This window comes from Ursus arctos, unplaced genomic scaffold (assembly GCF_023065955.2).
Source record: "Ursus arctos isolate Adak ecotype North America unplaced genomic scaffold, UrsArc2.0 scaffold_27, whole genome shotgun sequence".
Classification (NCBI taxonomy): Eukaryota; Metazoa; Chordata; class Mammalia; order Carnivora; family Ursidae; genus Ursus; species Ursus arctos.
In genome coordinates this window covers 1,586,157-1,598,342 of record NW_026622952.1, presented here as the reverse complement: position 1 = coordinate 1,598,342, position 12,186 = coordinate 1,586,157, and the positions used below count along the sequence as shown (strand labels likewise).

General features: G+C 45.6%; 1 protein-coding gene across 8 annotated transcripts in view; it reads right to left on the bottom strand.

Moving 5' to 3' along the window:
- Positions 1-3,588: 3,588 nt before the first annotated feature.
- The window catches only part of INTS10 (integrator complex subunit 10), a 36,425-nt gene continuing 27,827 nt past the window's right edge, over positions 3,589-12,186 (bottom strand). For 4 of the 8 annotated variants that reach the window (XM_026485682.4, XM_048226274.2, XM_057303341.1 and 1 more), the window contains 4 exons: positions 11,383-11,462; positions 10,153-10,315; positions 9,144-9,237; positions 3,589-3,997 (listed from right to left, as the gene is read on the bottom strand). In XM_026485682.4, coding sequence (XP_026341467.1) covers positions 3,841-3,997; positions 9,144-9,237; positions 10,153-10,315; positions 11,383-11,462 — 494 coding nt within the window. In that variant the 3' untranslated portion in view covers positions 3,589-3,840. The other 4 variants (XM_026485687.4, XM_026485683.4, XM_057303339.1 and 1 more) reach the window with 4 other exon arrangements.

Genomic DNA, 12,186 nt, shown 5'->3' with positions numbered 1-12,186 from the left:
CTTGCAGTGAGTCATGGATGGTCACAGTGTGTCGTCCCAAATCCCAGTAAGTCAGGCTGAGTTGGACCTCTCCGGATGTTATCCAGAAGCATTTCTTGAATTGGGGAGTATATATCAGGGTGTATTGAACTGTAAGGACCAGGAAATCCTGATCCAGCTGGGTTTAAAGGAAAACTTGGCTCATATAAGAAGGCCCCAGGTAGGCTGGCTTCAGCTCACTTGCCTGTGAGGCCACCACACCATGATAGCCACACACACTCAGGGACTGTGACACCAACCCCAAGGAGAGGGCTTCCCCTCTGTCCATCTCGTGACTTTGTTAGACCACAAACCCTCCCCAGAAGCCTCTCAGCAGACCTCCCCTTGTGTCTCACTGGCTACGAGCCTCTCATCTGACTTGTGAAACCAGCAGTGACAAGGGACTGTGGACCGATGAGCCCACGGCATGGCTACACGGACAACCTGCTTTGGGAGGGGACGAGTGTGCCCGAGTGAGTGGCACAGTCAGGAAAGTGTCTTACAGGGAAGTCGGGGTCGAGTTCTTAAAGTAATAAAGTCCAAAATACTGTTCTAGAGTAGGAATGTAGTAATTGGACGTTGTTTATATATATTTTTTGTACTTCCATTACTCATTCTTATTTATAATTACGTGAATAAATTCTTGCCTTACACTTTTTTTCACTCTGTTCAATAAAGGGCATCTTTTATAAATGTGCAATAATCCCGAATGTATTAAACGGTGTCACCTTAGATGAAATTCCAACACAATAGTTTTTATTTTTCCTTTAATGTAATTCTATTTTCCAAATAAATGTCGGTGATAAATGGACTTTTGAGAAAGTTTCTCAACGTATCACACTGCTTTTCAGGAAGAGATCCCTATCAATTGTAAAAAATTAGGGGTAGGTCTTTAAAAACACTGAGCAGTACGTGGTAAGATCCATGACCCTATTAACAATGCAGCTTCTGGCATAATTTCAGCCTTTGAGATTTTTAACACTCCTTTTGTTGTAACTTCGAAACGAGGTGGGAAAACACATCGCTAGTGTTTATCTTTAGTTGCCTATCTGTGTAATCTGTTTTCACCAGCGTGTAGTGAGCCAACATTTTTCTCTTAGTAATCAGTATTTGTTGGGCATTAGTTTGAAAACACGGCATGTGTGGGTTTTTTTTTTAAGGCTACATGCATTTCTAAATTCAAAGTTGATGGAAATGCTAGATGTTTGCCTTATGTCATAAAATGCCTCAGACCTCATAAACCCCTTATCTAATTGTGTATGTCAGAACACTGCCATTGACAAAAGATGCCGTTATCTTGCTGGCTTTCCTCTGCAGAATTCCATCCAAAGGGCTAGCCGTGTGGACAGCTGGCTTTGCTCCCTGCAGTGCGGAGCACATGGCTTCCCACAGGGTCCATTACCATTTTGGGTTCTGGCGGAATTCTGTCCTGACTACTGGTGCTGGACACAAACTCAGGTCTTTGGTTTTCCCACTTTTTATGGCTGTTCTTGTCAAAACTTGATGGTTTGTAGTCATGCACTTTTACTTTGATACGGGATAGTTTTCCGGCTGATACTAAACTCCAGGGGTCGTAAGCTTGTAGACTGGTACCTCCATCTAGCCAAATCCTGCCTGTGACATGGCTCTGGCCCAGAGACCGCTTGTCAGTTTAACCAATCCCAGGTGATGCCTGTCCCGTGTCAAAGAGAAACAAAGCCATTCTAATGAAGTGGGGAGGGCAGACTTGACTGCACTGGGGGTCCAGTGTGAACTGCATCAGTTTCCTGGAAATAACGGCTGGAGACTTTAAAGGCTGGGGGTGCTAAGGGAAAGGCAGCGAGGGGTGCGATGGGGTTGGTCTGTGTGACAAGGCCAGCTGGATTTGTGAGTTGGGCTTCGCCCCCTATCTTTGTGATGGGAGGTGGTGGGGCACGTTGGAGCAAGGTACCCACCTGAACTAGGCCCTTCTCCTGGATATTTACGTTTCGGACACAGCTTGAGTCCTTACAGAGATGGGTTCTGGTGGTAGTTTCACATCTCAAAGGGCAACGGAAGGATTCATAATTGCCAGCTTTCTAAAAATAATTGCTCTAAGAGGGGGTTCAGGGACCTATCTGCTCACCACCATGTTCGGGCTGGATCAAATACATCCTGTGAGCGTGCAACTTTCTAAGGCGGGCATTTTAAGGGGGTCTAGGGTCATCCTGGGTACGTGGCCTTACGCTGCTAGTAGCTGTTTTGGAGTCTGGCCACATCTCAGTGCAAGGGGTGTGCATGGGTCCTCATGAGTCAGAGGTCAGCAGTCCCACCCCACTCCTGCCTTGTCTGCAAACTTGGTCTGAGTCCCCATTGTATTCTATGGCATTTCCCCTGCAATTCTTCACACGGGATCGGCACCACTGGGGGAAAAAGATGACTGGCTCTTTGGTGCCTACACATGTGGGTATCAGAAAGTCTTGTTCTATGTATGCTGCCCCCAAATACTGATCTGAGGAGGGTATAAAACCAAAATGTGTTTAATTTGGAAGCAGTTATGGGCCAACAACACTCTTCAATCAAAACAACAGGATGGTTTATATATTTGTAATCAACTCATATTAAATCAATATTAAATTGATAAACACTTTAAAGCAAGCTAGGTGGAGTATTTTCTGAGATAGATGTCTATTACTTAAACCACTTTATTGATTTTAATACAGTTGACCCTTGAACAACACAGGTTTGAAAAGAATGGGTCCATTTATACACAGATTTTTTACAGTATAGTACTATAAATGTATTTTTATGATTTTCTTTTCTCTAGCTCGCTTTAAGAATATAGTATATAAATCATAAAACATACAAAATATTTGTTAATCAACAGTTTCTCAGTAAGGTTTCCAGTCAACAGTAGGCTATTAGTAAATAAATTTTTGGGGAATCATTATAGGTGGATTTCCGACTGTGCGTGGGTAGGTGGGCATGCTGGCGCCCCCCACGTTAGTCAAGGGTCAACTGCAGATCTAAAACATTTAATGCAAAGTCACTAACTTCTTAGGCCTCTCATTAAGTAGCCCCTAGAAACAAGTATTTGTTTGACGTTTACCTGATATATTTCAGAACAGGAAAAGAAGAAAATAAACCTGAGAGCTAACACTGGCCCAGCTGGACACACGAGGTGTCCTTCCACAGACGGCACGTGAGGGAACACTTGGTCTTCACAGCCTTTGAGGGAAGTGCCATCAGCTCTGTGTTCCAAGGCCGAGCCTGAGGCACAGGGGACTTAACCTGTCCCGGTACAGGGCAGTAAGGGGCCGGGCAGAGCCAGGGCTGGGAGCTGGGCCACAGGGTATCAAACTCGGGGGCAGGGAGGAGGTGCCTTCCCTGGGCTGGTGCACAGACCCCCACCCGCAGCTGGAAGTTCACTCAAGTTCATTCTGGCGTAAAGGTGTTTGGTATTAAAACTTCCTGAATGAAAAGGTCTGAAAGCCTGTTGATATGTAATACGTACCAATGCCTAACTATGGAAAATAAGACCTTGAGAGCATGAATAATATTCACTTAAGTAAAGCACACTCTTGTTCAGAAACTCACCAGAATTACAATACATTTTTAAAAGCTCCAGACTTAGGATGAATTTATTTACAAAACAGGTTCTTTTGTTTTACAAAAATTACAAAAATGACTCTGAAAAATAGAAATAGCTTCTCAGACTCTTGGGAACTACTTTTAAGCAACCAAGGAGCTGGAACTCAGAAGGCTTTCCTCTAAGAGTTTTAACAGCAACGTTTATGAATGCTTTGTGTCTTCACAAAATCTCCCACGCTCTGAGCTGCCTTCCGTGTGGCGGAAAGGGCTCCGTCAGGCCAGAGTCTGAAGGAGCAAGATCTTCTCATTGACGCAGAACCTGTGCAGCACGACCATCAGGTTCTCGCCACAGCGGGACACCTGGCGCTCCATGGCCAGGCGGAAGTCCTCCTTCACGCCCTTGGTGATGCCCCGAGTGACCGTGTGGTGCCTGAGGGCAGCGACAGGGAAACAGATGGACACCACAGTTAGCGCCGGCATCACTGGTCAGCGTTTCTGGGGCAGGAGTAAAACCTGACTCAAATCTAAGTAAAACAATTCAAAAAGGAAGGAAAGCCCTCACCAAACAATCCCCCTGCCCATTCCTTCTCAGAAAGACATTAAACTACAGTGACATGTTTCCTCCTCAATAAAAGGCTAGTTTAAACATCTGAATGTCCAGTAAAATGCCACCTGCTTTGCTTCTGAACTCTTGCAGCTCTGACACTATGCATCCCTGTGCTGACTTGTGCACGGTTGTTACTTTGGGCCAACCGGGCCCAGTCCACACGGCCACACAATTCACGTCCGGACAAGCCAGCCGAGTGCAGACGCAGCAGCAGGGAGGAGGGAAGCCAGAACGAGCGAGTCGCCACACTGAGCTGGGGGCTGGGGCTCTGTGATAAGGCTCAGAAAGGTCTGGGGCTTGTGCCCAGCCGCTGGGGTTCCAAGCGCGTCTCTCTCCCGGTGATGCCAGAACAGGACAGCTCTGCTAAGCCCATCCAGACTCCCATCTGTTTGAGAAGCTGGAGGAGTTGGAGGTCCCAAGACGAGATCTAGCAGAGGTGGGGAGAGAGAAGCAGACTCACTGCAGAACAGCCAGCGCCCTGCAAAGGCCTACTGGGGACCAGATCTGGTCCATGTGCTCAGGAGACGTGCACGTCTGTGGAAGGGTCAGTGGGAGCGTGAGAACAGTTCTAGCTACACCCAAAAGCTGTGCTGTGGAGAAGGAGCTCACAAAAGAAATCCCAGAAAACTTAAGACGTCAAAATGAAGAAAGGAAAAGAAAAATCTAGCAGAACTCAATGGGTTGTTAAAAGGAAAGGAGTTCTAACTACCAGGTCAGTACTTTAGTAGATTTAGACCAAGAGAAGGCACCTCCATTCCCCACCTCGACTGCCTAACTTCCCTCAGAACAGTAATAGGGACTTAAAATTAGATTTTTATGCATTGGCCAAAACAAAACTGTCGAAACCACTCTAAAATGTTCCTGTTTTTTGTTTTTAAACTTGTGTATTGTCATATACAACGAGTACAACAGAAGTCAGAAAGCTGCAATGCAACAGAAGAAAAAACTAAACTAGGCTCTGTCAGACTAGTAAAGATATTACAAGGACAGTCTACAATGCCCGTGGGCATTTGAAAGAACTCGGTAAACAGCAGCAGTGCCATAGAGAAAACAGTTCTCTGTGGACATTTCTAGTGAAGTCGGCTGGTTAACTCAGTAATACGGACACGGTGTCAGTGAGGCTAAGGCCACGAGGCCCACTGGGAATAGGCACAGACCCACTTAAGCTGTCCTGAGATACTGTCCTTCTGGGTCCCAGACTGCAACCCCTGACGGGAGCCAATCCCTGAGCAACCGAGTTACTGGTATTTGCAGACAAGCTAAAGGGCTTTGAAAGCTCAAAGCAAACTCTTCCCTTCATGCTAGTAAAAATATAGTAAAACGTCGTGTCCTGCTGGTCACGGTTCAGTGGTATTGCTTCTACAGGTAAAGCAGTACAACTCCCTTGTATTCTATCAGTCTCATTCCCTCTGGTGAGTTTGGATGAAGAAGAGACTTAGCTTTTGTGGTTTAAGGGCAGGAGAAAGCAGCTAAGAAATGCAGCATACCAAGTATTTTCAGTTTAGAAAGGGAAGGGCTGAAAAATCAGTAAAGGCTGTGCTAAGGCCCAGTAAGACCAGAACACCGACACTGGTCACTAATACGAAAATCCATGAATAAAAAGTTACTTAAAATGAACTTCGGCACCCTTAAATATTTACGACTGAATGCCTTATGTTTTATCAAAAGAGAATCACAGTCTAGTGCCTAACCTAATGCTTAATCTAACAGTTTTATATAACTTTCGTTTTTTTTTTTCCAGATCCATAATGATTTTTAAATCGAACACAAAAACACTGGCAACTTATGGAAAAAAAATAAGAAATGTTACAATATTACAACCAGATGGTTTGCCAAGGAATGCAGAACAAATTAAAAAAATAAATAAAGCATGAAAAAGAGCACTGAGGCACAGAGAGCTGGAACCATGGGCAGTACGACATGGGGACGAAACGGCACACTATGAGCAGGTGTGTTTCCACGCGGTACCTGTCAGCAGTCTGTATGCTGGGCTGAAGCACAGGTAAGAATTCCTGCTGCAGTAACCCCATGGGAGGGCTAGAAGGCCTTTAAAAAACAGCAAACAGCAGCATTCAAACACCCACACCGACTCACCCTGAACTGCAAAAACAACACGCCAGAGAAAATGCACAAGACTGGAACAGACGATGCAGAAACCCTTGAACCTCCACGGGCCCCCAGCCACAGCGGTGTCTTTTGGGAGGATGGGAGCAGCTAGCAGTCCTCTCCCTGCACCTGGTGCTGGGGCATGTCCGCAGCATCTTGTTCCTGGGCCCCGAGCTCAGCCCACTCGAGATTTGGTGTAAAAACCACCACCGAGGAAGAGGATGACGAGACGCAATTGAACGGTAGTGCGGAGAGGGAGTCACACTCGAGAAGACACGTTTTCGAATCCAGCCTCCTTCACCCTCCACTCTGCTCATGCCCCCACCAATCCCAGAGATAGACTTAGGGGCTTTTGGTAACCATCTTCGCCAGGATTGAAGCCCCAAATTGAAGAGGCCCTTCTGGGAATACTAGAGGGGCTGGCAATGTTTTTGATCGAGAAAGGTTGAGCCTGAATTTCAGAAAGTACTGAGAAAAGGAACAGATGGGGGGAGAAAAGAGTCTGGGACCCATGGCTTTGCAGAATTCGAAACAAAGATTTTGTGCACAGGACACGGTTTTTCCATTTTTACCTAGTCTAACGCAACTAAGGTACTGCAAGTATCAGCAAAGAAATAGTTCTCTATTTTAGAGTACGTGAGGACAAAGCGTCTTTGTTCTGCTGGTCAGCCCCCGGGTGCCCTCAGCGTTGGTACTGGACCCGCCAGCATCGAGCAGACCAGGACGGACTCACAGCCTTACCCAAGGGGAGGGCTGTACACTGCTCACAACACCTCTGGCACTCAGCGGGAGGCGCCACCCAAAAGGTCTGCGATGGCTTCAGAGAATTTGTTTGGAACCCAAAGGGAAAAGGAATACAGACAGTTTTACTCAAGATTCTAACCCTACCCCCCTTAGTAAGAGCTCTCTGGCTTTATGCAGCTTGCTTCTCCTGCTGGTTAGGCGTTAAGTAACGTGAAATGTAGGCTTCAAATGAACTTTGAGACTCACACAGTGAAGACTGGGCAAATTTCTAGAAGGTCAGCTCACTAAGTAACAATCCCTATTCTTGCTTCCAAACGGACAGAACAGCAGGCTTCCTAAGAGGCTTAATGGTCTTCTACAGGGAATTAGAAGACATTAAAGTTTATATTGACCAAGGTGGGGGAGCCCGGAATTCTCTCTCAAAGCCTAGAAATTCATGTTGTGCATCCCTGCCTTGCCCTAAGCAACTCTTTACAGTGATATTATCTGGGTGTCCAAGAGCACCTGCTTTCATTCTTTGTCCTGGGGGTTGTTGGCACGTAACCATGTCACTATTCAGCTCGATACAAACCAGCTACAGAAGAAAGGTTCGGTATAATGAAATTCGAGATCCAATTGTTGATTTTGTAACAGTCCATTCACTCAAATTCCCACAGTTAAGCACTATCTGAAGGGAGAGATCATCTATAACTTTAACCTTAAGTAAATGCAGTTGACTCTAAGGCCGTTCCTATATTATGATAATTTGTACAGTGAGCGTGAATGTGAATTAACCGAAAAGCTATTAATATTAGCTTTGTTTTATATATCCAGCCTCAAAACCTAGAAATCTTTCATTTTTAAGCCCGCAAAAGGGGTTACCTAAGCTCCCATATCAACAAGTCCTCTTTGTTCTCGAACACCGTTAAGACTATTTTCCGCATGCCATATTTTCCCCCTAGTTTCTACCTGCAGTCTTAGGGAAGGGAATGGAGATGGGAAGGTGAGCATGTCCAGCCCATCTTGCCTAAGCAACCTAATGCATAAAGGTCTCGTGTTTTCAGAAAAGAGCATTTGTTCTTTTATGCTAGATGTTTAGAATATTTATTAATAATATTTACAAGATGAAGGACAAAAACCCGACTTAACCTTCCCATTCTTTAGAATGGATTCCATAAACCCTCATCTCAACAGGAATAAAGTAACGTTTGCGATTATACATATCACAGTGCACACCTCCTGCTTCCCTCTCAACATTTCTAAGGCTCTACGAAGATAGGAAAAGATGTGCATTTTTGCTCTCAACAACTGAAAACTCATTCATTTCGCAATTGAGAGAAAAAGGACAAGGTTTTCAGCCTTAGCAACACTCTCTTCTCACTCGGGGCTCAGTCTCTTGCAGTGACTGTGACACTGAGTCACGGCCATGCTGGGTCTGCAGGACGCAAAGGAGGAAATATGAAGATAAAGCCACACGTGGCCTTTACAGCACAGAGGATCTAGTATCCAAACTACAATGAGTATTGAAGGATAGAAGCAAGATTTATGAGCTATTTAAAAATCATAAATGGTCACTAACTTCATCTAGGTGTGGGAGGGCATGCCTGAGACCAGGCACCCCACCACTATTTCCTGGAGCAGGTGTGTTTTTCTTAGAGGCACTAGACCCGGCTAGTTTCTCCTGCGCTATGCAAGCAATGGAGACTGCTTGGGAAGCCTTCAAATAAATACCGAAATCCAAGTACAGTTGATAAATAAAGTCTGTAGCTTTTCTTAATCCACTGCAACTTTAATTAAGCACGGCTCTTTCTTAATTAAAAACATTTTATGTCTAACCAGAAATTTATAGGATTAGCCTGTACATTTTGGAAAGGAAAAGGTATCATGAATGAGACTTTTGTTTAGTGAAAAGGTTTCAAAAGTGACAGAAATATCCCAATTTAAGCAATGTTTTATCAAATGTAGTTAAGGAAACACCAAACTTCAAAAGGTACCCAGAATCAAATCTACTCTCAAAAACAGAGACCAGGTTTGGCTTCCTTTCTTTGAAACTTCTCAAAGCTACAGACACTTGCAAATATTTCCTACACGCGCACGAAAGGTGAGCCCTTCGCGTGGGAGAGCAGGACAGCATGCTTACTTGATCAGCATTCCCTGATTGGGCAGTAACTCCAGATGAATTTTCCCACCTTCCTGAGTTCTTAAGTAGGCGAATTCCTCCAGCATATCGATATCTGCAGGCCAGATTCAGGTTAACCACGTGCAGAAACAAGGTGCCCTGCTCTCTCGGAGGAGGACCAGGCTGACAGCGACCGAGCGACTTCCCCACGGCCACCCCGCTAGCCGGAGTCAGTACTGGAACCCGGCCCGGTCTGATTCCAAAACTAACTATTCTTGTACCAACCAGACCACCCCATAAAGATAAATATGTTTCTCCTACAGATGCTAATTAAACACGTTCTGTATGGTCGTAACAGCAAAATCTTTTGTTTTCTTAATAAGAAATGAAAGAGGCAGTGGGGGTGCTGAATCCCTGGAAACGGTTAAGAAATATTGCCCTAGGCGCTGGGACAAGGATAACCCGCTCCTCACAACCTGAAGAAGGTGGTCTTTCCCTAACAGTATGAAACCCAACACTCCCCACTGCTGAAAGCAACTGCCGGGCTGTGCGGCACGTGTGGCGGGTTCTCAGTGGCCGCTGCAAGGGCTGTGACACGGTGCTCCAACAGTCTACCCCAGGGGACAGCCAGTGCCCCCAGGAGAGGCCCCAGGAGGCCCTATGCTGAGAGATGAAGGCCAATGAACTATTCTACTCTACGGCCTCACCAGCCACTCTGGGCCTCTCAGGAACCCGAAGGCTATTAATGCAGGCATCTCGGGTACCTTCCTAGAAGTCGCTGGAGGTGGGCAGTGGAATCGAGCTGGCTGATACCCTGATTCCGTGCGTCACCTCCGGGAAGCCTTTTAGGACTCTCATGAGACCAGCTGCCACGGGCCCATTTTCATTCGTCATTCTTTCTCTCCTCCCCCAAAATAGTGAAAACCATTATTTCTACCTGGAATTCCGTCTTGTACTATGCATTTATTCTAAAAAAAAAAAAAAAAAAAAAAAGTCAGAATTTCTTATGCTTACACAGGAAAAAGGATACTTGTAACATAGTTGAAAAAATTCTCGTATTGGAAATTTCCTTGTTGACAAATCTTATTGACAGCTTTCAAGAACAGATTCTCTCCCCGTGGCCACTCCTGCTGAAGCAAGACGATCACATGCCCCAGCGCCATGTCGTCCCTGCTGTCCGTGAAAGCTCGGAGCTGCAAGACAGGGGGTCGTGCAGACACGGAAGGAAGAGGAAATCATGGGGTGATCTTACATATACCAATACCACTCCCTGAAAAAACGCCGCTGTATACAAATGTGTGATCTAGGGAACAAAGCAGAACACACACTTGCCATGCAAACAACACAACCGCCTTCTGAGGGGGGTGGGTCCCAACCACAGAAGCCTGGGTCCCCTCTGTGCTGGGAACAAGGTCACTGGCAGTGTGTTCACTGAGCCTCCTGAGGAGCTGGACGTGCCTGGCAGGCCTGATGCTCTGACTTGGGGAAAGGGCGAGAGAAGCTGAGTGGTTCTGTATGGCAGAGAGAAGAATTTGCGGATTTCTTTGAAGGGGGCAGTTGCGAGTAGAGGGTGGGCCGCAAGGCTAGTCAGAGAGAAGGGTTTGAGGAGAACATGGACCGGGGAGCAGAAAGTCAATGAGAAACAAGGAAGGAAGCGGCAGTGTGATGTGCAGAACCAGCCCCAGAACTCAATGAGCAGCGAGGCCTCAAATCACACTTTTAATTGTTTCTGTTGCCCCAAGGGATTCTGATGAGGAGTGAAGTCTGGGAATTATAGCCTTAGAGCAGAGACTCAGTACTCCTGTTCTCTTGCTCACAACCCTTGGTGAAATGCACGCTAAGGCTCTGCTCCACTGGCAGCCAAGGGCCTGGCGTTCTTCCAACAGCCTGTAAACCTTCCCAGCTATGCCTGAAACACTTTCACCCCGCTGGTCTTTAGGATAATAAACTCACCATCCCTCTATGAGCCTGACGGCATTTGTACTCTCTTCTTCTAGCTAATATATTTTGACATACATTAATTCACAAAATATTTACTGACCACCACTATGGGCAGGTTATTTGCATAACCGTCCCACGCCTATTTGTAAACTGCTCGAGGATGGGGATCACTTCCTGCTCATCTGTGCCCAGTGCCGTCCAGGGCTGGTGCTTGTTCACTGCTAGCCCGTGCGCTCTCCCCACAGCACCAAGTCTCTCCAGATCATCGGAGCAGTGTTCCAAATTCAATTTCGTTCATGCTCGTCAACGTTCAGCTTACCTTAAAGCAAGCCAGCATTAGACGCAGGCAGTACGGCATGATGGCCTTGCTGGTACATGGCAGCAGCTTCAGATCCGAGCCTGTGGACAAAAGCCCACGACATGTGTTGTTATCAAAGAAAACAGCTTTGAGAGGCATATATTTAAGATGCTTTCCAGAAAAAAAAGATAAGCAACAGTCATATGATTTCAAATATAATTAAATAATTATATTTAGTGATGGTGAAATTGGTTTTTGAATGATCTCTGGATTTCATTTATCAATCTTCTTTCCTAACCTTGCTTAAATACTTTTTATTTTTGGAGAAAATTGTATAGAGAGTATGACAAACATCTCTGTGCTCGACACCAGCTATATAAAACATTAACGTTTTGCTTTGAAGATTTTTTTTTTCTAAGATTTTATTTATTTATTTGACAGAGAGCACAAGCAGGGGGAGTGGCAGGCAGAGGGAGAGGGAGAAGCAGACTGCCTGCAAAGCAGGGAGACAGATGCGGGGCTCAATCCCAGGACCCTGGGATCATGACCTGAGCTGAAGGCAGACGCTTAACTGTCTGAGCCACGCAGGCACCCAGCTTTAAAGATTTTAATATAAAGTATCACAAATTTAGTAGAATCCTCTTGTGCACCTTTTCAGATCACATCCTCTTTTCTTCTTCCTAAAGTAACTATTATTCTGAAGGCGCTGTTTTTTATTCCTCTGCAACAGCAGAGGAAAGTTTTGCAAGTTTTCAGTCTACTATATAAATGGTGTCATATTGTATGCATCCTTCTGCAAACTATTTTCAATACTAATACCTATAG